This window comes from Chiloscyllium plagiosum, unplaced genomic scaffold (genome assembly GCF_037043375.1).
Source record: "Chiloscyllium plagiosum isolate Xiang-an unplaced genomic scaffold, Cpla_swu_hap1 HiC_scaffold_22, whole genome shotgun sequence".
NCBI lineage: Eukaryota > Metazoa > Chordata > Chondrichthyes > Orectolobiformes > Hemiscylliidae > Chiloscyllium > Chiloscyllium plagiosum.
This window is the reverse complement of record NW_028270160.1, coordinates 58,744,199-58,771,495: the sequence shown is the minus strand read 5'-3', so window position 1 is coordinate 58,771,495 and position 27,297 is coordinate 58,744,199. Positions and strand designations below refer to the sequence as shown.

The following is a 27,297-nucleotide window of genomic DNA, read 5'->3' as shown; positions in this document are numbered from 1 at the left end:
AGTCTAAAGACTGATTTGCACATCACACTGCCGACTAATTCTGTCCCTCAGAGTTACTTCCAGTCGGTACCCCACGACTAAGGTTAGACTGACAGGCTTATAGTTTCATGGTCTATCCCTTCCTCTCTGCTTGAATAATAGAATCACATTAGTTCTGTGGCCAAAGGAGAAATCAAATTTCTTTACTAGTGCTCCTGCAATTTCCTTCCTCGTATTTCTCAATAGCCTGGGATCCATTTCATCTGGCCTTGCTGGTTTGTCTACTTTTAAACCTGCCAGACCACTTGGAACCTCTTCTCCATCAATGCTAATTTTTAAATGCTAAATCTTTTTCTATTTCCACATTGTCCGTCTCTCTAGTGACCACCGACACAAAGTATTTATTTAGAAATCAATCTACGTTTTCTAGCTCCATGCACAAATTACAGTTATAGTCCTTAAAGGGCCCTACTCTTTCCCTCATTATCCTTTTATTCTTAATTTTCTTTTATTTTACCTGTCATTATCCTTTCATGGCCCCTTTTTGTTCTCTTAATTGCCTTTTTAAGTTTCCACTTGCACATCCCATACTTTTTCTAGGGCTTCTGCTGTTTTGAGCCATCAGTATCTGTCAGAAGCTTCCTTTTTTCTTCATTATCCAATCCTGAATATTCCTCAACATCCAGGTACGCTGGATTTGTTGGTTCCATCCTTTAAATTTATTTGAAACATGTTGGCCCTGTACTCTCCCTGTTGTCTTCTTGAACATGTCCCACTATGCTGACAGAAATATACCTAAAATTATCTGATCCCAGTCCAAACAGAACATAGATCATAGAACATTACAGCGCATTACAGGCCCTTTGGTCCTCGATGTTGCACTGACCTGTGGAACCAATCTGAAGCCCATCTATCCCATGCTATTCCATTTCCATCCATATGTTTATCCAGTGACAATTTAAATGCCCTTAAAGTTGGCGAGTCTGCTACTGTTGCAGGCAGGGTGTTCTGAGTAAAGAAACGTCCTCTGACATCTGTCCTATATCTATCACCCTTCAATTTAAAGCTATGTCCCCTCGTGCTAACCATCAGAATCTCCGGAGAAAGGCTGTCACTGTCCACCCTATCTAAGCCTCTGATTGTCACCTATGTCTCAATTAAGTCAGCTCTCAACCTTCTTCTCTCTAATGAAAACAGCCCTCAAGTCCCTGAACCTTTCCTTCTAAGGCTCTCCATCCCCCACCCCCCCAATACCAGACAACATCCTAGTAAATCTCCTCTGGACCCTTTCCATAGCTTCCACATCCTTCCTATAATGCGGTGACCAGAATTGTGCGCAATACTCCAAGTGCGCCAAGTGCGGCCGCACCTGAGTTTTGTACAGCTGCAGCATGACCTTCTGGCTCTGAAACTCAATCCCTCTACCAATAAAAGCTAACATACCATATGCTTTCTTTACAACCCTATCAATCTGGGTGGCAACTTTCAGGGATCTATGTAAAGGACAGCGAGATTTCTCTGCTCATTTGCAAAACCAAGAATGTTACCATTAGCCCAGTACTCTTCATTCCTGTTGCTCCTTCCAAAGTGAATCACCTCACACTTTCCCACATTAAACTCCATTTGCCACCTCTCAGTCCAGCTCTGCAGCTTATCTATGCCCCTCTGTAACCTGTAACATCCTTCAGCATTACCCACAACTCTACTAACCTTATTGACATGTGCAAATGTACTAACCATCCTTCTATGCCCTCATCCAGGTCATTTATAAAATGACAAGCAGCAGAGGCCCCAAAACAGATCTTGCACACCACTAGTAACTGAGCTCCAGGATGAACGTTCCCCATCAGCCACCACCCTCTGTCTTCTTTCAGCTAGCCAATTTCTGATCCAAACTGCTAAATCACCCTCAATCCCATGTCTCCGTATTTTGTGTAATAGCCTCCCATGAGGAACCTTATCAAACGCCTTCCAGAAATCCATATACACCACATCAACCTCTTTACCTTCATCCACCTGTTTGGTCACCATCTCAAAGAACTCAATAAGGTTTCGTGAGGCATGACCTATCCTTCACAAAACCGTGTTGACCATCCCTAATCAAATTATTCCTCTCCAGATGATTATAAATCCTATCTCTTATAACCCTTTCCAACACTTTAACCACAACTGAAGTAAGGCTCACTGGTCTATAATTACCAGGGTTGTCTCTACTCCCCTTCTTAAACAAGGGGACAACATTTGATGTCTTCCAGTTTTTGGCACTATTTCTGAAGACAATGATGTCAAAAAGATCAAAGCCAAAGGCTCTGCAATCTCCTCACTGGCTTCCCAGAGAATCTAGGAAAAATCCCATCTGGCCCAAGGAATTTATCTATTTTCACACTTTCCAGAATGACTAACAACTCCTCCTTGTGAACCTCAATCTTGTCTAATCTTGTAGCATGGATCTCAGTATTCTCCTCGATAACATTGTCTTTTTCCAGTGTGAATACTGACAAAAAATGTTCATTTCATGCTTCCCTTATCTCCTCTGACTCCATGCACAACTTCCCACTACTATTTTTTGATTGGCCCTAATCTTACTCTAGTCATTTTATTTTTCCTGATGTACCTATAGAAAACTTGAGAGTTTTCTTTGATCCTACCTGCCAACGACTTCTCATATTACCTCCTGGCTCCTCTTAGCTCTCTCTTTAGTTCTTTCCCAGCTAACTTGTAAAAGATTCTTTTGCCTTGAAACACCTGTCAATTGCCGCCTTCATTTCACATTCCCAAAATAAGTCCAGTGTCAGAACCAGGGATCTGGGGGTCATTCGAATCACCTAAAACCAGCAAATTACTGATCTCAAACCAGAACCCTACCCAGTGGCGACTGTGCCAAGACATTGGCAGAAGGAACGTAATGTGATTGATGGTGTTACAGAGGCAATGGCTCTGGAGGAGAGGGTCTCCTCCTATGTGTTAAAAAAGGTAAATATATCAAAGAAATGGCTCCTTGAACTCTTGCGAGCTGAGCGTCCGGGCAGGCAGCAACTAGTGGACAGACAGCAAGGGGCATAAGTGCTCCGTAGAGAAGGCAATCTGGCTTCTCTGCCTTCAGCCACGTGTCCAGGTACTGGACAAGAAAGTCAAGGAACGAAGGCAGAGTTAAGGGAGGCAGAGGAAGGCAGGAGCGTGGACCAGGGTAGGAGAAATGCTTATAGACATTTGCAGACGTGCAGCAAGAAAGGTGGTAGCAGAGGAAAGGTGCAGAAACAAACTTGATCACCTGCAATGTCAGGTCACAGAAGCTAAGAACAGTGAGCAGGCCCTAAAGGAGGAGAATAGCCATCTGGGGAAAGAAGTTAAAGTGCAGGAGGAAAAGCTAATGGATATCCAAGCACCTGGAGGGTCGCCTGCAATGAAGGGTATCAGAAGGGAGAGCACGGTTCCAGCCTGGAGCAGATCTGTAAGCTGAGTCTAGCTCTATCCCAGGCCAGGGACATGGTTTGCCTGGTAAGACCAGGTGTGGCCCAGACAGGCAGAGAAGAGCAAGAAGGTGTACTTTAGGACAGTTGGGGTTACTTGGTCACCTATGACGCTGAGGGGAGGCCCAGTGTGGCAGCATGGAGAGTGGATTGACTGCAGGGCAGGGGAAGCACTGCATCATTACCTGTGGCACAGGGAGCAGGCCCAATCCAGCAGCAGATAGATGGGGGCACAGGACCAGTACTGGAAAGTTGGGAACAGGGCCCATGTGCTTGTTATGATGGCAGAAGTATGGCATGCTCTGGGATTGTCAGGAGTAGGGGGAGTTAGAGAGCTGATTTGAGTCCCCACATGGAATCCAGCAGGTCAGGGCTATGGTGGCACACCTGGGAAATTTCACCAATAAAGGGAACCCGTCGGTCCACTTCATGGAAGTGGAACAGGCGTGAGAGATAAATGACTGTGATGATGCTGAGATGGCCAAGTTGCAGCTGTTCTGCCTGGACAGCAGGCTATACAAGACCTTCTTGGCTATCAGCAAGAAGGGATGGAGCACATTCGCCACCATCCAGGAAGCTATGGGTTTCAATGATGGAATCAATAAAATGTGAAGGTGGAAGAGCACAGTAGGTCAGGCAGCATTGGAGGAGCAGGAACGTTAACGTTTCAGGTCAGAACCCTTCACCAGGACTGGGGAGTGGGAAGGGTGCTCAGAAATAAATAGAGGGAGGGGGATGGGGGTAGAGGAAAGGTAGGTTGGATGGTGATACATGAACGTGGGAAAGATAGGTGGGGTGCTGATAGTTGGATGCAGGTAGGGGTTATCGTGATTGGTCAGTGGGAAGAGTGGACACATTAGGGGAGGTCAGGTCGGGAGGCAGGGAGGAGAGGGAGGGCTGGACATGGGATAAGGTTGGGGTGGGGAGATTTTGAAGCTGGTGAACTCTATGTTGAGACCATTGGGCTGTAAGCTCCCAGGGCAGAATATAAGTTGTTGTCCCTCTAGTTTACCTGTGGCCTCATTTTCAGGAGGCCCAGGATAGACCTGTTGCCAGGAGAGTGGGAGAAGGTGTTAAAATGGCTGGCCACTGGAAAGTAGTGTTGATTGGAGTACACAGAGCAGGAATGCTCTATAAATCAGGCCCCGAGTCTGTGCTTGATTTTTCCGATGTAGAGGAAACCACATTGAAAGCAACGGATGCAGTAGACCAGGTTAGAAGTGTGTGTGAATCCCTGCCAGATTTGGAATGATTGTTTGGGGCCTTGGGCGGAGGTGAGAGGGGGAGGTGGAGGGGCAGGTGTACATCCTATAGTTGCAGGGAAAGGTGCCAAGTGTGGAGAGGAGGTTGGTGGGAAGTGTGGAACTGACAAGAGAGTTGCAAAGTGAACAGTCCCTTCAGAAAGCAGATAGGGATGGGGTCTGACTGCAGGTGATAAAAATGGTGGAAGATTGTACATTGTATTTGGATATTAGTGGGGTAGTATGTGAGGTCTAGGGATTCTATCTTTATTGTGGTTGGGGGGAGAGGGGCTTTGAAGGCAGTGGAGTGGGAAATGGGGGAGATGAGGTTGAGACCATTATTAATCACAGGCCAGACCAACTTATAGTCTTTGAAGACGGAGGACTTCTGGGATGTCCTGAAGTGGAATCCCTCATCCTGGGAGCAGATGTGGCAGAGGCAGAGGATTGGGAATATGGGATTGCATTTTTGCAGGAGGACTGGTGAGAGAAGGTGTACTCGAGTTAGCTGTGGGAGTCAGTGTATTTGAAATGGATATTGGTGCGAAGTCCGTTACCAGAGATGGAAACGAAGAGGTCCAGGAAGGGGAGAGTGGTGTCAGAGATGGTCCAGGTGAACTTGGGTCAGGGTGGAAGGTGTTTAAGTAGATGAACCATTCAACCTCCTCATGGGAGCACTAGGCACCATCGATACAGCCATTGATGTAGTGGAGGAAAAGATGAGGGATGGTGCCAGTGGCACTGCATGAGAGGGATTGTTCCACATATCCTACAAAGAGGCGGGTATTGCTTGGACCTTTGCGGGCGATTTTACTAAAATTGGTTTTATTAAATATTTGGAACTTTGAATTCAGACCTATCCTTGCCCTCCTCCATTACAATCTTGAATCTACTGCGCACAACCAAATGATCCCTCACTGATAGTTCAACCACTTTTTGCATTCATTACCTAAAATTCCACGCAGAACCACCTCCTGTCTTAGCAGAATTTGTGTGTATCGCTTTAAAAGCTGTCAAGGTATGTTTTAAGAATTCTCCCTCTGAACCCTCTGAACCCTCGTGCTATGACTACCTCAGTTGTGTAGGTTTGTTCGCTGAGCTGTAGGTTTGATATCCAGACGTTTCATTACCTGGCTAGGTAACATCATCAGTGGCGACCTCCAAGTGAAGCGAAGCTGTTGTCTCCTGCTTTCTATTTATATGTTTGTCCTGGATGGGGTTCCTAGGGTTTGTGGTGATGTCACTTCCTGTTTGTTTTCTGAGGGGTTGATAGATGGTATCTAGATCTATGTGTTTGTTTATGGCGTTGTGGTTGGAGTGGCAGTCCTCTGGGAATTCTCTGGCATGTCTTTGCTTAGCCTGTCCCAGGATAGATGTGTTGTCCCAGTCAAAATAGTGTTTTTTTCATCCGTGTGTAGGGCTGCATGACGCCTGGAGGAAGAGCGCCTCATCTTCTGCCTAGGAACCCTCTAACCACAAGGGATGAATGCAGATTTCTCTAGCTTCCTCATCTCCCCTCCGCCCATCATATCTCACTCCAAACCCTTGGACTCAGCACCACCTTCTTGACCTGCAATCTTCCTCCCGATCTCTCCGTCCCCACCCCCTCTCCGGCCTATCATCCTCACCTTAACCTCCTTCCACCTATCGCATTCCCAACGCCCCTCCCCCAAGTCCCTCCTCCCTACCTTTTATCTTACCCTGCTTGGCACATCCTCCTCATTCCTGAAGTAGGGCTTATGCCCGAAACGTCGATTCTCCTGCTCCTTGGATGCTGTCTGACCTGCTGCGTTTTTCCAGCAACACATTTTTCAGCTCTGATCTCCAGCATCTGCAGTCCTCACTTTCTTCACGTGTGAGATTCAACCTATTCTGATTGCATTACTTGATTTCAGACTGAAAACACAACTTTAGATTGTAAACAGTTTGGAAGTCTTCAATGTAATGTTTAAGGGTTTTTCTTTTGCATCATCAATTTGGGATTGTACTTCCTCAGAAGAATTTGAGAAGTTTGGATTGTTATGCTTTATAAATCAGTTTAGCTGTTTATTGATCTATTATTCTTAAGTCTGCAGCTGATGAATTCCATAATTTTGCTAATTATTGATGGGCCTTCAGTTGCAATAAATACTAATCCATTTCTGGCATGTGGCTGTTCACACCCTTATTTAAAATATAATGGAAACTCCAAAACATGAGAAATCTGTTCTGTTGATTGCAAGCATTTAGATGTTTGCCTCTTACATATCCATAATTCTAATCAAGATTCTATTCCCATGAATTTTTTTTTGTTTCAAGCTATTTACATTTATCTAGAATCTCACTATTATCAAGTTCAAAGTCTATAATTCTCTGTTAATAAGAATGAGTATAAATACATTAAATAAATCCTAAACCAACTAAATTATTCGTTTGGATATATTAACTACTCTATTTATTTCAGTCTTATCCATTTCGTCTTATCCTGCTTTCGTGGTCGATTTTAGACCTCTACAATTGGATGTTGATCAACTGTGTTGAGTTCTAAATCACATTGAAGCATCTTAAAATTGCTATCATTTAAGGATGTCATAACTTTCTTTCTCTTGTAATTTGTGAGCTTCACTTCTTTTCCAGTTAATCTGAAAAGTGGTTCTTTTAGCTTTCTTTGGCATCGTCACTCGCCGTGAATCATTACTTTTATTACTTTTTACTTTTATGACTCTACGCAATTTTGTCATTCCCAATTTATATCTGGGTAGATTGAAACCCATGTTAATAAAATCTGGCTATTACATTAATTTAAAATAAAGCAACTGCTCTCCTTAATTTGACACGATAATCTATAGTAATTATTTGGTGATACATGTGTTCTCTGTATGAACACTTTTTTTAAAGAAATTATTTTCCATTTTTGTTTTTGCCTCCTACAACTGCCCCACAGCAGTCCCCAGTGCTTGTTTAAAAAACAATTTGCACTACTCTGGTATGAACCTTAGCTCAGTGGTTGTACTCTTGCCTTTGACACAAAAGGTCATGGATTCAGGCTCCACTCGAAAGAAACAAGCGCATGATTTAAATTCATATCTTGGTTCAGTATCAACAGAATGCTACATTGTGGGATGAATGATGTTTCTGATGAAACAGACTCTTCCATTGTTTCAGGCAACAATTTTGATGCTCCAGTTTAAGAAACAGAGACCCCCCCCACCTTCCTGGGTCCTCACCCACCAATCTCTGTATATAATGCATCATCCGCCACCATTTTTGCCACCTACAGTCAAGCCCCACCACCAGAGATATATTTCCCTCCCCACCCCTATCAGCATTCCACAGATACCATTTGCTCGATGACTCCCTTGTTAGGTCCACGCCCCCCACCAACCCACCCTCCACTCCCGACACCTTCCATTGTCATGACAAGAGGTGTAAAACCTTTGCCTACACCTCCCACCTCACCTCCACCCAGGGTCCCAAAGGATCCTTACACATCTGGCAGAGATTTTCCTGCACATCCAAACACTTAATCTACTTTATCAGTTGCTCTTGATGTGGTCTCTTCTACACTGGGAAGACAGGATGTCAACTTATGGAACGGTTCAGAGAATATCTCTGGTACTCACGCACCAAGCAACCCCACTACCCTGTGGCCAACCACTTCAACACCCCCTCCCACTCTGTCAAGGACATGCAAGTCCTGGGCCGCCTCTACTGCCAAATCCTAGCCACCTGATGCCTGGAGGAAGAAAGCCTCATCTTCCATCCTGGAACCCTCCAACCACACAGCATTAACATTGATTTCACCAGTTTCCTCATCTCCCCTCCCCCCACCTTATCCCAGATTGAACCCTCCAACTCAGCACCACTCCCTTGAACTGTTCTACTTGTCCATCTTCCTTCCCACCTGTTGTGGTTCTGTTCGCCGAGCTGGAAGTTTTTGTTGCAAACGTTTCGTCCCCTGGCTAGGCGACATCATCAGTGCTTGGGAGCCTCCTGCGAAGCGCTTCTTTGATGTTTCCTCTGGTGTTTATAGTGGTCTGTCCCTGCCGCTTCCGGTTGTCAGTTTCAGCTGTCCGCTGTAGTGGTTGGTATATTGGGTCCAGGTCGATGTATTTGTTGATGGAGTTTGTGGATGAATGCCATGCCTCTAGGAATTCCCTGGCTGTTCTCTGTCTGGCTTGCCCTATGATAGTAGTGTTGTCCCAGTCAAATTCATGTTGCTTGTTGTCTGCGTGTGTGGCTACTAAGGATACCTGTCGTGTCGTTTCGTGGCTAGTTGATGTTCATGTATGTGGATTGTTAGCTGTCTTCCTGTTTGTCCTATATAGTGTTTTGTGCAGTCCTTGCATGGTATTTTGTACACTACATTAGTTTTGCTCATGTTGGGTATCGGGTCCTTCGTTCTGGTGAGTTGTTGTCTGAGCGTGGCTGTTGGTTTGTGTCAAAAACTTCCAGCTCGGCGAACAGAACCACAACAACGAGCACCCGAGCTACATTCCTTCCCACCTGTCTGCTCCAACCTATCACTATCATCCCCCCCATCTTCATCTACTTATCGCCTTTTAAGCTACCTTCCCATTTATTTGTCAGCCCCCTTGGGCTAGCCCCACATCCCTGATGAAGGGCTTATGCCCGAAACATCGACTCTCCTGCTCCTCGGATGCTGCCAGACCTACTGTGCTTTTCCAGTGCTGCACTTTTTTACGCTAACAAGGGTATAATATGTGTTAAAATAACTAATGACTAATCTTCTGATGGCTCCTTTATTTTCTCGAATTTCTATGTTCATACGGTTCAGATTCGTGCTTATCTGAAGCACTGTACTTTTACATTGTTCAATACATTTGTTGGGAATGCATTATAATAGAATGTACACTGAAGAAACATTTCTATTGACATCCAAATACAACTTTATACTCAAATATTAAGCATTTTATGATTTTTGAAGTTTATTGCAACAATTTCTGTAAAAATTGTAAAGGGTTTTATTTGATCATGTTCAGGGTCATTATACACGCGCACAAGCCAATAGTCCCCGACCGATGATGAATTCCCAGACCACATCAGGAAAGCAGAATCAGCATCAGCAAAAAATCATTCGTTCAAACAAAAGGAAAGAATCTGATAGCAGTATACCAGATGAAGATAAGATAAAGGAGGACAAATGTGAGAATCCTGTAAAAGAAGGTAAAAATTGCGTCATTTTTATTTTTGTTTCTTTTCACAGTTCAAACACATGAACTATAGCTGCTGGGAAAAATATTATTAAATTAATATGATTGGAAATGCATTTTGGTAGATCAAACAGTGGATGAAAAATGGGAAACTTTCAAAACAGAGATGAATAGGTGCAAGCCAGCTACATACCCATGAGAATCTATACAGAGTATCCAAAGCTGGAACACCCTGGATGACTAAGGAAGTTGCTGAGAAAGTAAAGAAAAAAAAAGGAAACATGTGATGCAAAACAATAATAATAATAGAGATCAGGAAGACCATCTTAAATGCAGGAGCAACGTGAAGACTTGAATAAGGAAGGTTCAGAGGAACCATGAGGAAGGAATGGCAGGCTGCATTAAACCGTAAAATATCAACTATATTAACAGTAAATGATTGCAAACAATAGAGTGGAGAGAGGAACAAGCAGAGTGAACTGCTCACTGAAACAAAAGATATGGCAAAGATACTAAATGAAAATGTGGGTTTCAAGTAACTGAGCTGTACAGTGATAGATAAAGAAGAGGTGATAAGAAGGCTGACAGCACTCCAGGAAGAGAAATGATGGGCCTGGATGGGTTGCATGCTATATTGTGAGAGAGGTAAGGGAGCAAATTGCCTAACCGCTGACAGAAATTTTCCAGGCTTCTCTGAACCCAGAATTAGTCCCGGGGTAATTGGAGAATTGCAAATGTGATGCTATTGTTAAGGAACGGGACAAAGGATCACCCAGAAAACTACAGACCTCAGTTTGAGATCAACAGTGGGAGAACTAAAGGAGGCTGTAATACGAGATAAGTATACACTTACAGAAAAATAAATTAATACTAAACAGTCAACGTGACTTTGTCAAGGGCAATCATGTCTGACAATTTAATTGCATTCTTTGATGAGGTGGTTGAATGTAGTGCTGTGGATGTTGCATATTTGAACTTCCCTGAAAGTATGGGCGGCACAGTGGTTAGCACTGCTGCCTCACAGCGCCAGAGACCCGGGTTCAATTCTTGCCTCAGGCAACTGTCTGTGTGGAGTTTGCACATTCTCCCCGTGTCTGCGTGGGTTTCCTCCGGATGCTCCGGTTTCCTCCCACAGTCCAAAAATGTGCAGATTAGGTGAATTGGCCATGCTAAATTGCCCATAGTATTAGGTGAAAGGGTAAATGTAGGGGAATGGGTCTGGGTGGGTTACTCTTCGGAGGGTCGGTGTGGACTTGTTGGGCCGAAGGGCCTGTTTCCACACTGTAAACAATCTAATCTAATCTAATCTAATCTAATCTAATCTAATCTAATCTATTTGATATAGTGCCACATGGTAGGTTGGTAAGCAAATTAGAAATGTTTGGAATTGACTGGTCCTTGGCAGCATTGGTTAGAAATTGGCTGAAAGAAAGGAATAGAGGGTCGTTGTAGATGGGCATTTCTCAGACTAAGGATGAGTTGAGGAAGTGTTATTTCCCACGGATCAATGCTGGGATTCTTGCTTTTTCTGATTTACATAAACAATTTTGAGATGGGTGTTGAGGGCAAAATTTCTAAATTTTCAGATGATATTAAGCTAGGGAGAATAGTGAATTATGAGGGTAATGCTGAGCAACTTCAGAGAAACATTGCCAATTTGGCCAAATGAACAAACACCTAACAGTTGAATTTCAATGCAGAGAAATGAGACAATGTGTTTTGGTGGAAAAAAAAGCATGGAGTGGCAATGCAAATTTGAAGGGAGTACAGGAGCAGAGGGATCTCTGGGTTCATGTGCATAGTTCTGTGAAGGTGATCAGGCAATTTGAAACCATTATTAAGACAGCTTCTAGGATCATTGACTTAAAAAGGTATAGAAGCAAGGAAGTGATGCTACGCCTCTTAAAATCATTGGTCGGAACACATTTGGAGTTTGTATACAGTCCTGGGCACCTTTATTGAAGGAAGGATATTAAAACTTTTGAGAAGAGACAAAGGAAATTCACTGGAATGATATCTGGAATGAAGGATATTGGATGCAAGGAAAGATTAGTGAAATTGGGCTTATTGGGTTTCTTGAAGCAATATGTAAATAGTCCAACTCAGGAAGGGACCATACTAGACCTGGTGATCAAAGTTTCATTGGGAGCAGAGATCATAATTCTTTATGGATAAGGATAAAAATAGTCCTCAGCTGTAAGTAATAAATTGAGGGAAGGCTAACAACGACAATATTAGTCAGGAACTGGGGAATATAGATTGGGGGCGGCTGTTTGAAGGTAAATCCACATCTGTCATGTAGGAATGTTTTAAAGGCCTGTTGATTAGAGTTGAGGACCAGCATGTTCCTGTGAAATTGAAGGTTGAGGATGGCAAGATTAGGAAACCTTGAATGATAGAAGAAATTGTGAGCTTAGTCAAAAAGAGGCATACTTAAGGTTTAGGAAACTGAAGACAGACAGGACCTGCAAAGAATATAAAGACAGCAGAAAAACATTTAAATAAGGTTCAGGAGAGCTGAAAGGGGTCATGAAATGTCTTGGCAGACAGGATTGAGGGAAATCTCAAGGTGTTTTGTGCGTACATAAGGTGAAGAGGGAGGCTGAAGAAAGAATAGGCCCACTGAAGGACAAGGAGGGAATTTGAGTGGAGCCGGAGGAAGTTGATGAGGTCCTTGATGAATACTTTGCATAGGTATTCACACTGGAGATGGACATGGTCGATGATGAGTCTAGAGAGAGCAATGTTGATATTCTAGGACATATCAATATAAAAAAGGAGATATTGGGTATTTTGAAAAGCATTAAGATAGACAACTCCCCAGGACCTGATGTTATCGTCCCAGAATACTGAGGGAGGCGAGGGGGGAATTTCTGGGACCTTGTATGAAATCTTTGTATTGTGCTTAGTCACAGGAGAGGTCCCAGAAGACCTGAAAATCACCAAGGTTGTTCCTTGGCTTAAGAAAGGCAACAGGGATAAACCAGGAAATAACAGGCTGGTGAGCCCTATTTCAGTGAGAGGGAAATTATTGGAGGAGATTCTCAGGACAGGATTTACTCGCATTTGGAAAACTATGGATTTATTAACAATAGAAAGTATAGCTTTGTGCGTGGAAGATTGCATCTGTCAAACTTGATTGAGTTTGTTGAGGAAGTGACTAAGTGATTGATATAGGCAGGGCAGGTCTGTATGGATTTTAACAGTGCCTTTGTCAAGATCCCTTATAGCAGGCTGATACAAAAAGTGAAGTCACATGGGATCTGTGGTGAGCTCAGAAAATGGATACAGAACTGGCTTGGTCATAGAAGACAAAGTGGCAGTGGAAGAGTATTTTTCCAACTGGAAATCTGTAACCAGTGATGTTAGAACATAGAACAGTACAGCACTGAGCAGGCTCTTCGGCCCACAACGTTGTGCCGAACATTTACCTTAATCTAAGATCAACTTAACCTGCACACCCCTCAATTTACTGACGTCCATGTGCTTGTCCAGCAGTCGCTTAAACGTCCCTAGTATCTCTGACTCTACTACCACCGCTGGCAGTGCATTCCACACACCCACCACTCTCTGCGTAAGGAACATACTTGACATCTCCCCTATACTTTCCTCCAATCACCTTAAAATTATTTTAAGGCTTTTTCCCAAGGCAGGAATGGCTACCTATCTATGCCTCTCATTACCTTGTACACCTCTATCAAGTCACCTCTCTTCCTCCTCCTCTCCAGTGTGAAAAGCCTGAGCTCACTCAACCTCTCTTCATAAGACAAGCCCTCCAATCCAGAGAGCATCCTGGTAAATCACCTCTACCCCCCTCTCTGATAAAATCTATATCCTTCCTATAAAAAGATGGCCAGAACTGGACACAATATTCCAAGTGTGGTCTAACCAGTGTTTTATAGAGCTACAGCAAAATCTTGCATCTCTTCAACTCAATCCCCCTGTTAATGAAAGCCAAAACACCATAGGCCCTCTTAACAACCCTATCAACTTGGGTGGCATCTTTGAGGGATCTATATACGTGGGCCCCAAGATCTTGCTGTTCCTCCACACTGCCCAGAATCCTGTCTTTTAACCCTATATTCAACATTCAAATTTGACCTTCTAACATTCATCACTTCGCATTTATCTAGGTTGAACTCCATCTGTCATTTCTGACCCCAGCTCTGCATCCTGTCAATGTCTTGTTGTAGCCTGCAACAGCCCTCAACACTACCTACAACACCACTGACCTTTGTGTCATCGACAATCTTTCTAACCCACCCTTCCACTTCATCCAAGTCATTTATAAAAACTACAAAGAACAGAGGCCAAAGAACAGATCCCTGCAGAACACCACTGGTCACCGACCTCCAGGCAGAATACTTTCCATCCACTGCCACTTGCTGTCTTCTTTCGGCCAGTCAATTCTGTATCCAGACAGCCAAATTTTCCTGTATCTCATACCTCCTGACTTTCTGAATGAGTCTACCGTGGGGAACCTTATCAACTGCCTTACTGAAATCCATTTACACCACATCCACTGCTCGACTTTTGTCAACTTGTCTCATACATCCTCAAAGACCGCAATAAGGCTTGTGAGGCATGACCTGCCCCTCATAAAACCATGCTGGCTATCATTAATCAAAGTATGTTTTTCCAAATAATGATAAATCCTATCTCTCAGAATTCTTCCAGACGTAAGACTGACTGGTCTGTAATTCACAGGGATTTCACTGTTCCCTTTCTTGAACAGAGGAACAACATTTCACCTTCCTCCAAACATCTGGTACTACTCCTGTGGAGAGTGAGGATGCAAAGATCATTGCCAGAGGCACAGTAATCTCATTCCTCGCTTCCCGTAGTAACCTTGGATACATCTGGTCCAGCCCTGGGGACTTAATCTTTCTCTTCTTTTGTCATCTAAGGCTTACACCTTACCATTCCTTGCCTATCTCAGTGGGACAAAGTTATCCAACCTCACAACAAGTGCTCCTTAAACAGCGTCCACACTTATGTTGTACGTTTACTGTAGAACAATTGTTCCCAATTTATACTCCACAGCTCCTGTCAGATAGCAGCATAATGTCCCCTCCCTCAATTAGATACCTTCCCATACTATCTGTTCCTATCCCTCTTCGTGGCTATGGTAATGGTGAGGCAGATGTGGTCACTGTCACTGAGAGATCTGACATCTGGCCTGGCTCATTGCCTAGCACCAAATCCAGTATGGGCTCCCCTACTTGGCTTAGCTACATATTGAGGAGGAGAAAGTGAGGACTGCAGATGCTGGAGATCAGAGCTTACAAATGTGTTGTTGGAAAAGCGCAGCAGGTCAGGCAGCATCAAAGGAACAGGAGAATCGACGTTTCGGGCATAAGCCCTTCTTCAGGAATCCTGAAAAAGGGCGTATGCCCGAATGTCGATTCTTCTGTTCCTTTGATGCTGTCTGACCTGCTGCGCTTTTCCAGCAACACATTTTTAAGCTCCTAACTACATATTGAGTCAGGAATCCTTCCTGGACACACCTGACAAAATCCTTTACACATGGGTCTGGGTGGGTTGCTCTTCGGAGGGTCGGTGTGGACTTGTTGGGCTGAAGGGACTGTTTCCACACACTAAGTAATCTAATCTAATCAAAACATAGTTGTATTTGAGTGGCACGATGGCATAGTGGTTAGCACTGTTGCCTCACAGTGCCAGAGACCTGGGTCCAATTCCCGCCTCAGGCAAATGCCTGTGTGGAGTTTGCACATTCTCCCTGTGTCTGCGTGGGTTTTCTCCGGGTGCTCCGGTTTCCTCCCACAGTCCAAAAATGTGCAGTTTAGGTGAATTGGCCATGCTAAATTGCCCGTAGTGTTAGGTGAAGGGGTAAATGTAAGGGAATGGGTCTGGGTGGGTTATTCTTCGGAGGGTCGGTGTGGACTTGGGCCGAAGGGCCTGTAAGTAATCTAATCTAATGTAAAAAATATTACAAACAACAGTGGCACTAATCCCTGCAGAACAGTGAGAGAGGTAAAAAAGGAGGGAGTATCATTGTTAATTAGAGAGTGCATCACAGCTGCAGAAAAGGAAGTTATAGGGGAGGGTTTGTCTACTGAGTCAGTATGGGTGGAAGGCAGCAACAGGAAAGGAGCAGTGACTTTAATGGTGTTTTCTATAGAACAACCCTTTTTTCTCTCTCTCTCTCTCTCTCTCTCAATAGCGGCAGAGAAATGGAAGAACAGGTTGGAAAGAAGATCTTGGAAAGGTGCAGATGTAACAGTTGTTGTTATAAGTGACTTCAACTAGAGTCAAGAGTGTGGTGCTGGAAAAGCACAGCAGATCAGGCAGCAAACGAGGAGCAGGAGAATTGATGTTTCGGGCAAGAGCCCTTCATCAGGAATGAGGCTTAAGAGCTGAGGGGGTGGAGAGATAAAGAAGAGGAGGGAATAGGAGGATACAGACTGTGTAGAGTCAAAAGGTTTTTAGTTTAGAGAGGTGTCACGTATTGGTTCAGGCTTGTTGGGACAAAGGGCCTGTTTCTGTGCTGTGCTGTCCTTTGTTCTTGCTTCTTCTTAAAGCAGAGAACATTAAGACGTGACCTTATTGAGGTATTTAAAGTTATGAATAATGTTGACAGGGTAAAGAAAGATATTCTGATACCACTAGTTGGTATGTCAGTAACTATGGGGTCACAATTTCAAGATTGTCAGCAAGAGAGCTAGGAATGAGATGAGGGAAGCTGCTTTCCGAAGAGAGTTGTCAGGATTTGGAATGTGCTGCCTGGGAGAGTGGTGGAGGTGCATTCTATAGGAGGTTTAAAAAGAGAGCTGGATATATATATTTCAAAGTGATGAATTTAGAGGGCTGTGGAGTTAGGGCTGGAGATCGGGCCTGGCTGGGTATCTCTTTCTGAAGCCAGTACAGCCATAATGGATTGAATGGCCTCCCTCTGTTCTGTAAAATTCTATGAGTCTAATATAATTTATTTCATATTTCACACAGAATCTTCAAAGAACAAAATAAAGCAGTCTGTTAATAAAAGGAGAAAGCAAGAAGAGGGTGAAAAGCAAGTGACTTTGGAAAGGCTGAAAACAGTTTCTAACTCTGATACTGAAAGCAGTGAGTCTGAAAACTCTAGTAATAAAGTCATCTTGGATTCTTCCTCTGAGCAAAGTTCAGAAAAAGAACTGGAAAATAAAATCATTTCTGATAACACTAAAGATGAAGGCAAGTCCCAGGATGACACAGGAACAGAGGAACAGATGGAAATCGATTGGTCATCTCCCTGTGATGAAAGGCAGGAGGTAAAGAATGACAATGGAATACTGAAGTCAGAACATGCTGATACGCAAATTGACCCCCAAAGTATAGAGTTTGGTCGACAACAGAGTATAAAATTGCAAGAAGTGAGTCCAAGGTGCACTGTAAAAGTAAAAACAACCAGTGAATCTTTGTCTTTGGAATCTTCATCAGAAACCACACAAAAACCATCTGTACAGAACTCTGTATCTGATGTCAGTAATGAAACTTTACCAGACAATCTGCTTAATAAAACTGTCAACATCCCTTCTCATGGCCTTACATCTCAGAACCTGGAAACAAACCTCAGTACTCCAATGCATTTGATTGTGAACAAACGTACTTCAGACTTTCAGAAATCAGCAGCAGAGCTGCATCTAAATAATAAAATTATCACTGAAGACAAATCTGAAGCTCGTGCATTCTCAACTGTTAAGGAAACCAATAATAGATCAGAAAAGGAAAAATCTGCTAATTCCTCAGGACAAGAACTCACTGCTTCTTACAAAAACAAACCAAATAAAACGAACACTTTACCTGATACTCTGAAGCCTAAAATCGCTTATCCTTGCAACCCAACTGCTTGTATCACCAAGCCAACGACAAGATGTAAAAATGACTCAAGATCCAGCCTCCAACTTGTGGGCTCAAAGACTGTTATGGAAACTACAAAAAGCCCTTTAATTGTTGATAAGAATGAGCGCTTTACAGTTTACAGGGATCCAGCCTTGGTTGGACATGACACAGGGGCTAAATCTTTGTCTCCATATTTGCACCCACATCTTCATCCTCTTCATACCTCATCGCATTCATCTTCCTTGACCACAAATAGTTCTCATCCAGCCCTAAGAGCAGCATCGCATCATGTTTCCAGTTCACCACGGACTTCCGTGTCAAGCAGTGCTCATATTCTCAGTAGTGGCTCACCCCATTCAGTTCACTCTACCCACCACCTTCCAACTGTCTTACCAGGAGTTCCATCGGGGCCTTTGGTGTGTGGGCATTTAGATTCTGTGCATGTAAGAAATTTAAATCCCTTAACACTGGCTCACCATCAGCAGTTTTTACAGCAACAGTCATCTCCGCTCCTTGGCCAGACCCATCCATCTGCTTATAACCAACTTGGACTCTATCCAATAATCTGGCAGTATCCAAATGGCACTCAGTTGTCTCCAGGGTTGAGTATGACCTCATCTAAGTGGGTCCACCCTGATAACCCTCTGAGTGCTGAAGCTTCTTTGAGGAGGGTATGTTCCTTTCTTGTATACAGTGCAAGTGTGAGGATTTAAATTGGTTGTTGTCTCACTTGAATTTTAAAGAACAGTGCTCAACCCTGGTGGACGTTGTTGTACATTCACTGAAGTTGCTAAATTATCAACTTGTTATTGAGATGAATATTACCAATGATGAGAAATAAATCCACAGTTTTAATAATTCCTGATCTGTAAAATCTTTAAACTGAAATCTTTTTTTTCAACTTCTTGCTGTTCGTATCTCATGCTTGAGTAGTTCATTTTTTGGGCTTCGAGTAGGTCTTTCAATCAAATCTGTTTGTTTCAAAATGAGTTGATGCATAACTGTGAAACTTGTTATAGAATCATAGAGATTTACAACATGGAAACAGACCCTTCTGTCCAACTCGGCCATGCCAACCAGACAACCCAAACCAAACTAGACCCATTTGCCAGCACTTGGCCTGTATCCGTCTAAACTCTTCCTATTCATATACCCATTCAGATGCCTTTTAAATGCTGTAATTGTACTAGCCTCCACCACTTCCTATGGCAGCACATTCCATGCACGCACAGCCCTCTCTGTGAAAAAGTTGCCCCTTCGGTCCTTTAAATCTTTCCCCTTTCTCACCCTAAGCCTATGCTTTTTAGTTCTGGACCCCCCCATCACAGGGAAATAATCTTGTATGTTTACTTTATTCATGCCCTTTATGATTTTGTAAACCTCTATAAGGTCATCCCTCAACCTCCGACACTCCAGGGAAAACAGCCCCAACCTACTCCGCCTCTCCCTGTACCTCAAACCCTCTAACCGTGGCAACATCTTTGTAAATCTTTTCTGAACCATTTCAAGTTTCACAACATCTTTCTTATAGCAGGGACACCAGAATTGCACGCACTATTCCAAAAGTGGCCTAACCAATGTCCTGTACAGCCACAACATGACCATTCAACTCCTGTATTCAGTGTTTTGACCAATATAGGAAAGCATACTAAATGCCTTCTTCACTGTCCTAACTACCTGAGTCTCCACTTTCAAGGAACTATGAACCTGCAATCCAAGATCTTTTTGTTCAGCAACACTCCCCAGGACTTTAACATTAAGTGTATAAATTCTGTCCTGATTTGCCTTTCCAAAATGCAGCACGTCATATTTATCTAAATTAAACTCCATCTGCTACGCCTCAGCTCATTGATCAACATCCCATTCTACTCCGAGGTAACCTCCCTCAATGTCTGCTACGCCTCCAATTTTGGTGTCATCTGCAAACTTACTAATTATATCTCCAACATTCACATCCAAATCCTTTATAAAAATTATGAAAAGCAGTGGACCCAGCACCGATCCTTGTGGCACACAGCTGGACACAGGCCTCCAGTCTGAAAAGCAACCCTCTGTCTCCTACCCTTCAAGCCAGTTCTATATCCAAATATCTAGCTCTCCCTCTATTCCATGTGATCTAACCTTGCTAACCAGTCTACCATGAGGAACCTTTCCGAAAGCCTTATTGAAGTTTATATAAATCAAGTCCACTGCTCTGCCTTCATCAATCCTCTTTGTTACTTCTTCAGAAAAACTCAATCAAGTTGGAGGGACATGATTTCTTATGCATACAACCATGTTGACTATCTCTAATCAGTCCTTGCCTATCCAAATACATGCAAATCTTGTCCGTCAGGATTCCCTCCAGCAGTTTGCCCACCACTGATGTCAGGCTCACCAGTCTATAGTTCCCTGGCTTTTCCTTACCACCTTACTTATATGTTTGCTTTTTGAAAAATTAGGTCATTTTTTTAATTGGCAGTGAATATAGAGAATTTTGATCTTGACAATCTTATCAAGCCCTTGCACTTGAGAATATTCAAGAGAAAAGTGTGTAGCCCCTGGGAATGAGCTCAGGCTTGGCAGCGGAATAACTGTCCACATCTCTCTCTCTTTCTCTCTGTCTCTGTCTTTCTCATTCTCTCTCTCTCTCTCTCTCTCTCTCTCTCTCTCTCTCTCTCTCTCTCTCTCTCTCTCTCTCTCTCTCTCTCTCTCTCTCCCTCCCTCCTCTGTCTGTCTGTCTCTCACTGTCTCCTCCCCAGTCCCCCCAACCTTCCTCCCTCCCTTATCTGCCAATGCACTGACACACAGTGATGATTTTGAAGGAGAGAAAATATACCTTCACACAAATAAACATCAAGATTTTTTTGTCTTTTTGGTTACTTTCAACATGCATTAACACTGAGGTGCAATGTGACATGAATGAGGCAGTTTAAGTGGTCAGGTTCATAATATTTTTTGCTCTTTTTATATTCACGGAAACCATTGCTGTTGGAATAAATGTTTGCTAGGAGAATTTCATGTTTTTTTTTCCTAATCTTATTACTGGCTTTGGCAGAGTTTAGAGATTTCTAACAGATTCAGCCAAGTACACAGTTAACCCGTGAATGTTTTGCTGAGAAACAGCTCGGATGAAACATAACTAGCTAATGAAATTGCATTATTTTTCACAGGTTAGATATTTTGTGCACTTTTGAGGTTCTTTTAATTTTTAAAATAACTTTAGCTGTCCCTGTTGTTTTAATTCTGTGAAAAATGTATTGTATTTGCATGTGACCAAATAGTTTCATTCAGAGGTTGTGTTGTTAGCTTCAGAGAACACAATGTTTATTTGTATAACCATCTGTGTTTTTATAACAGAATGCATCCAGTCCTTGGCTACCTCAGCACACCAGTGTGTCCTCAGCTGACAGTCTGGGATTACTAAGCCACATCCCGGTGCGCCCTGCCAGTGCTGAACCTCATCGACCCTTGAAATTGGCTTCACATTCTAGTCCACCTCTGTCAAAGGCAACTGTAGTTTATAAGAAAGAGTAAGCGTTCCTTTCTGTGACATGATTAGACTAATTTGGGAATGCTGTGAAAGAGAAAGCTAAAATGATGGCCTGGATTTTTCTTTCAGTACCAAACAGACACAGCTAGCCATTCATTACACTTAGACTGAAACTTTGTGTGCTATTGCACTGCAACCTGCAGTCGTTTGAGGGTTAAAACTGCATGGCACCATCTCCAGGAAATTTATGATATATGAGAACATGGCAAGCAGCAGCAAATCTTGTAAACCAAGTAGACATGCAGCCTTATCAAGGAACTATAAGTTAGAATATTTAACTCAATGCCAAATTGTACACAGAGCCTGAAAGAAGTGTGTGTATTTGGGGTGGGGGAGTGGAGAAGAATAAGTAAAGATTGAATTGAGAGAGAGATAAAAGTTATGAAAAAGCAAATTTAAACAACGTTTATTTGAAATCTTTAAAATCTACAACAATTAAAATCAGAAGTAATGGCACTTTATACTTTTCAAATCAAATTCTTAGTTGCAGAGAAATTACTTGTCATAAATTGGGTTTCATCATGCTGTTAAATGTTTACTTACACAAGAATGTGCATATCCAAACTTTCTCTGTGCCTAATGGGTAAGTATTCAGCTGAAGACAAGACCTTCCTGACTGCCCTGTGTAACTATTTGGCACTGATGATGATGTCCTGATTTGCTCCTTAATAATGGTGACTATTAATGGCCTCGTAGTAGTTTCTAGTATAAAATTGGACAAGTTTCTCCACAGAATGTCAATGTCATTGCGTTCTTAAAAATGATTTTTCTTGCATAAGTCAGATTATCTGGGTCATTATCACATTGTGATTTGTGAGACCACATTTTGTGCAAGTTTGCTGTTCCATTTCCTACATTATAGTCGTGCCTACAATTGAAGAGTACTTCATTAGCTGTAATATGCTTTGGGATGTTCTGTGATCCTATGATGTAATTTCTTTATTTTTAATTAGAAACAAATACTGTGTCTGCAAAAAGTATAAGTTCTGTATGTAGTGTGGTAGAGAAAAGGTGTTTTCACATGGATTCAGAAACAATTGAATTTCAATATTGGTACATTATGGGGAAAATGTATGCACTATGAAATTAATGAAAACAATTGTTATTTTGTGCTTTTCAGTATTCTCAAACAGATGGCTGAAGATAAATGGTTGTGGCAGTTTAAATATAGTATGTTGCCTCCATGATGCATGAAGATGATTTTTAGAAATTATAGTATGTTTGATTTTAATACTTGTTTTGTTTTCTTTTGAATAGAGAAATTGACAAGAAAAATGTAGTTAATTCCAAACATTCTGTCACTGCTGCTCAAACGAAGCTTGAATTTAACCATGATAGACTTTCACATGGACGAGAAAGTCAGCTGGCTAGAGGGTTTACAAGCACTGCCTTTTGTCAGAGTAAGGAGAAAAGATCAGTGCAGGAACCAAGTGACAGTCACAATAAATATAACGAAGAGAGACGGCGGATTCTGCAGGAGAGTATTGAAGTCGCTCGTTTTGCTTCTACAATCAAGACAAATGAAGTTGTGAAAGATTCCTATTCCAGAATACCATCTTTGCCTACTGATGGTCCAAAATCTCAGAACATAAAACAAGGTGGAGAAACGGAGCATTGTGCAAGAGAACTTTATACATCAAAGAATTCACTAGCACATTCTATGCCTCAGAGCAACTATTTTACTACTTTGTCGAATAGCGTTGTAAATGAGCCTCCAAGGCTATATCTGTCTAAAGACATAATACATCCATATGCTGAGAAAACAAATTCTTCAACACCTATTCTTTCATATAACAAGACTCTGTCCAAACCACCACCTCTTATTAAACATCAGCCTGAGTGTGAGGGTTTAGTTGGCAAAATTACAGAACAATTTCCCCACCAAATGACATCTCAGCCTCCGAGCACAAATAATAACGATCATGGGAGAACCAGAGAACAATTAACAATTTCACAGTCAAACCCTCTGAAAAGTATGCCATCTTTACATAGGGCTCCAGTTTACCATCCTCTATCTCATCCTGTTATAGAACGCAAAGAAGGTAATTATCGCAACCTATCCCCACCAACCCTGACTCCAGTACAACCTGTGAATGCTGCTAAGATTTCTGAACTCCAGAAACCTCCAACTTTACTCCCAGAACCAAGGGTTGATGGGAAAATTTGTATTCATAATCCTGTAGTTTCCTCACTAGATGTCTGGAAAACTGGTGTTGGAAACCTTGGTAAGCCAGTTTGTCACTTAGAGAAAAGCGGCAACAAAGTTGCTCCAGCATCTGTTATTGTAAGACCATCTTCCATTGCCAAGCAAGAACATAAAGGAAATATTCAAAGCAACTTAAAGAACTCTGGAAGAGGAAGTGTATTAGTGCAATCAAATCTAATAGAGGACCTTAACTCATCAAAAGTCAAAGACATATGGAGAATCAATGTACCTGACGTGAACTTGGACACTACAGGTGCAGAGCATGAGAAAAACTTTAAAGCTTCATGTTCAGACAACGGCACAAAATCTGTTGTTGTAAGCAACTCATGCAATAGCATGATTAACCCCATAGCTCCTGCCACAGCAAGTAAACTTTTGAGTAGCAGTGAAACAAGTATAACCTATTGTTCCTCTTACATCACAATCACTAACAGTGTAGAAGGGCAAATTATTCCCAAAACTTCAACTCATTTTGGAACAGGGACACAGGAATGTAAAATTAATACCACATCCGCTGTAGTTTTCTCAACAGCTGCTGCCAGAACAGGAAACACTACTCAGAATAACACAGGAGCCTCAAGTACAACTGATTATTACCAGCTGAAAAAGCATAAGGCAGCATTGGCTATGGCCCATTCGGCGAGTACTACTGCTAATAACAACGAGTCTACAAGCCTTAAAAGTGTAAGAACTGCTTCATCTCTTTCTCCTAATAATACTGGAATAATAGATGTGTCTTATAAAACAAGTTCTATAACCAATGGCCAGATTGCTCAATCCAGCCAACCTGGTTATCACACAAAACTTAAAAAAGCCTGGTTGACTAGACACTCTGAAGAAGACAAAAATACAAGTAAAGTGGAAAATACAGAAACGGCAGGAAAAGATGCCAAAAAGCTAGTTTTGGTTAATCAATCAACTTCCATATCAAATGATGTTGACAAAGCAGGTCAATCTGAGGAAGAAAAAACTGAGCAGGAAGGGCGAAAAACAAGAAGAGGAATAAAAAGAATATATGAATCTGGATCTGAAAGTGATGCTTCAGATGAAAGTGAAAATAAATCTGAGCATAGGGTCAAGCGTCAACCTAAGCCAACTTATAAAAAGAGGCAAAATGACTTGCAAAAACGAAAAGCTGATACTGAGAGAGAAGAGGAAGAAGTCAAACCTAATGGTACTTTATACAGAATTACAAAGGAAAAGGAGAAGAATAAAATTAAACTCCAGAGTGGTAAGTACAGTAAATGACATAGAAAATGTGTAATCTCTTGTTAATAGCTTTGAAATGAAATATCTAGTGGCTTGTGACTTTGAGCATTTTCCTTTAAAATGTAAATGTGGTTTGTATGGCATTTCTCACTGATGAAAGTCTTTCTGGTGCAACAGTAGATAGACAGTGTTCATTAAAATTGACTGAACTGTGCATTCTCTAAATTGGTTGTTCTGATGAGTTGTTGATGTAGTTCTGTAGTATTTTGATGACACTGAGTTAAGAATTTGAGTATACCCATCTTTTGATCTGTTCATTCGTATGGGTTATGTGCTTTACAAAGACCTGGAAGTATTTCAGCATCAGTTGCTGAATTCAGGCAGATCAGAAAGGAATGATTGGTCCCTTGTTGCAGGATATTGGTGCTTTTTATTTCAGTTGGCAATTTTCACAGTCATTTCTTTGCTGTTAGCCTATATGTTACAAGAGTTAAGGAATTAGTTGGATGACAAAATATAGCTGAGCAAAGTTAATTACAAAGTAAAGTGTAAAAGATCAAAAGAAATAGAAGTATTAGTAGATTATTTGGTCTATTGAAACATTTCTGCCATCCAACTAAGCATGAATTAACTGACTTTGTCCTTAAAACCCCTTTCCTGCCTGTTTTTCAAAACCTTGACTCCCCTATAGCTCAAAAATCAGTCCAACGTAGCCTTCAATATATTCAATCACCTGGCTTTCTGTGCTATAATAGAGAATTCCATAGACTTCATAGAACTTTTGACAAGTTCTGGTGCGGCATACTGGTCAAGAATGAGAGAAGAAAATCTTCCTCATCTCCATATTAAATGAGAGACCTTAATTTTTAAACTAGGCCCTTTAAATCGAATTTGCCCATGAGATGCAGCATCATTTTACCATCTGCATTTACAAGACCCCTTGGCATCTTATGTTTCAAATACAGTCAGCTTTCATTCTTCTCAGCTCCACAGGACAGCCCTTTCATACTAGGTTTCAGTCAAATGAGCCTTATCTGAATTTCTTCCAATGCAAATAATATCCCTTCTGTGTAAGGAGACCACACCTGTACACAGTACTCGAGATACGGTAATACCAATGCCCTGTATACATGTCAAAATGCTCCCTTACTTTCATACTCCATCCATCTTGCTTTAAAAGCAAACATTCCATCCTCTACTTATTTGCTGTACCTGTATGCTTACATTTTTTGATTCACATGTATTAACATCCAGATCACTTTGTACTGCAACATTTTGCATTCTGCCTGCATTTAAATAATGTCCTGCCTTTCTATTCTTCCTGCCAAAATCAACAAGATAATATTTTCCCACTTTCTGTTCCATCTTCCAATGTTTTTGCCCATTCACTTGATGACTCTTTGTACCCTCCTCACAAATCATTTTAAAAACTTTATCTTTTAACTAACATTGTTATCCCAGCAACCTTGTCTACAGTGCACTTGGTCCTTTAGTCCAAGTCACTAATAAACACTAGAGGCCCCATCTGTCTGGCACATCATAAGTTATTTTGCCAACCTGAATATGATTCTGTGCTTCGTGCTAATATATTCTCCCAATAGTATGAACATGTATCTTCTGCAGTCACCATTAATGTGGCAGATTATTTGATATCTTTTAAAAACTTAAAGACACTGTACCTACTGGTTCTCTGGTGTAGATGAGGATAGTGAGTTGATGTAGTTTACGTGGACTTCAGTCAGGCTTCTGACCCGATCTTGCATGGCAGGCTAGAGTCATAGAGTCCTACACCACAAAGACAGGCCCTTTGGCCCAAACTGGTCCATGCAGACCAAAATGACCATCCATAATAACTCCATTTCCCTGCAATTAATCCATTTCCTTCTAATCCTTTCCTATCCATGTATTTGTCCAAATGCCTTCTAAATATTGTTAACGTACCCGCCTCAATGACTTTTGCTGGCAGCTCGTTCTATATGCGTATCACCTTCAGTGTAAAAAAAAACAGTTGCCCCTTAGGTTCTTTTCTATTCTTTAGCTTCTAACCTAAAACTGATGCCCTCTTATTTGATTCCCCAACCCTGGAAACGAGGCTGAATGCATTCATCCTATCCATGCCTCTCAAGACCTTATATACCTCTATAAGGAAACCGGGGGGAGTTGGCAAAGTGGATACACAATTGGCTTGATGGTAGGAAGCAGAGGGTAATAGTGGAAGGATGCTTGTTAGACTTGAGGCCTGTGACTAGTGGAGTGCCTCAGGGGTCAATGCTGGGTCCATTGCTGTTTGTTATCTATATCAATGATTTGGATGAGAATGTACAAGGTATGATTACACGTTTGCAGATGACACTAAAATAGGCAGTAGAATTGACAGTGAGGAAGGTTATCAGAAATTGCAGCAGGACTTTGATTAGTTGAGGAAATGGGCTGAGAAATTGCAAATTGAGTATAATATAGTGTGAGGTATTGCATTTTGGAAAATCAAATCAAGGTAGGAGTTTCATAGTGAATGCAGGGTCTTAAGGAGTGTAGTGGAATAAAGGGATCTTGAGTTCAGGTTCACAGTTCTCTGAAAGTGGAGTCCCAGGTAGACAGTGGGAAGTTATGTTGCAGTTGTACAGGATGTTGGTGAGGCCACATTTGGAATATCGTGTTCAGTTTTGGT

General features: G+C 42.0%; 1 protein-coding gene across 5 annotated transcripts in view; it reads left to right on the top strand.

Moving 5' to 3' along the window:
- The window catches only part of jmjd1cb (jumonji domain containing 1Cb), a 393,296-nt gene that overhangs the window by 321,744 nt on the left and 44,255 nt on the right, over positions 1-27,297 (top strand). For 4 of the 5 annotated variants that reach the window (XM_087999115.1, XM_087999114.1, XM_087999118.1 and 1 more), the window contains 4 exons: positions 9,673-9,856; positions 16,810-18,353; positions 21,022-21,194; positions 22,472-24,651. In XM_087999115.1, coding sequence (XP_087855241.1) covers positions 9,673-9,856; positions 16,810-18,353; positions 21,022-21,194; positions 22,472-24,651 — 4,081 coding nt within the window. The remainder of the gene's footprint in view (positions 1-9,672; positions 9,857-16,809; positions 18,354-21,021; positions 21,195-22,471; positions 24,652-27,297) is intronic. The other variant, XM_087999116.1, reaches the window with a different exon arrangement.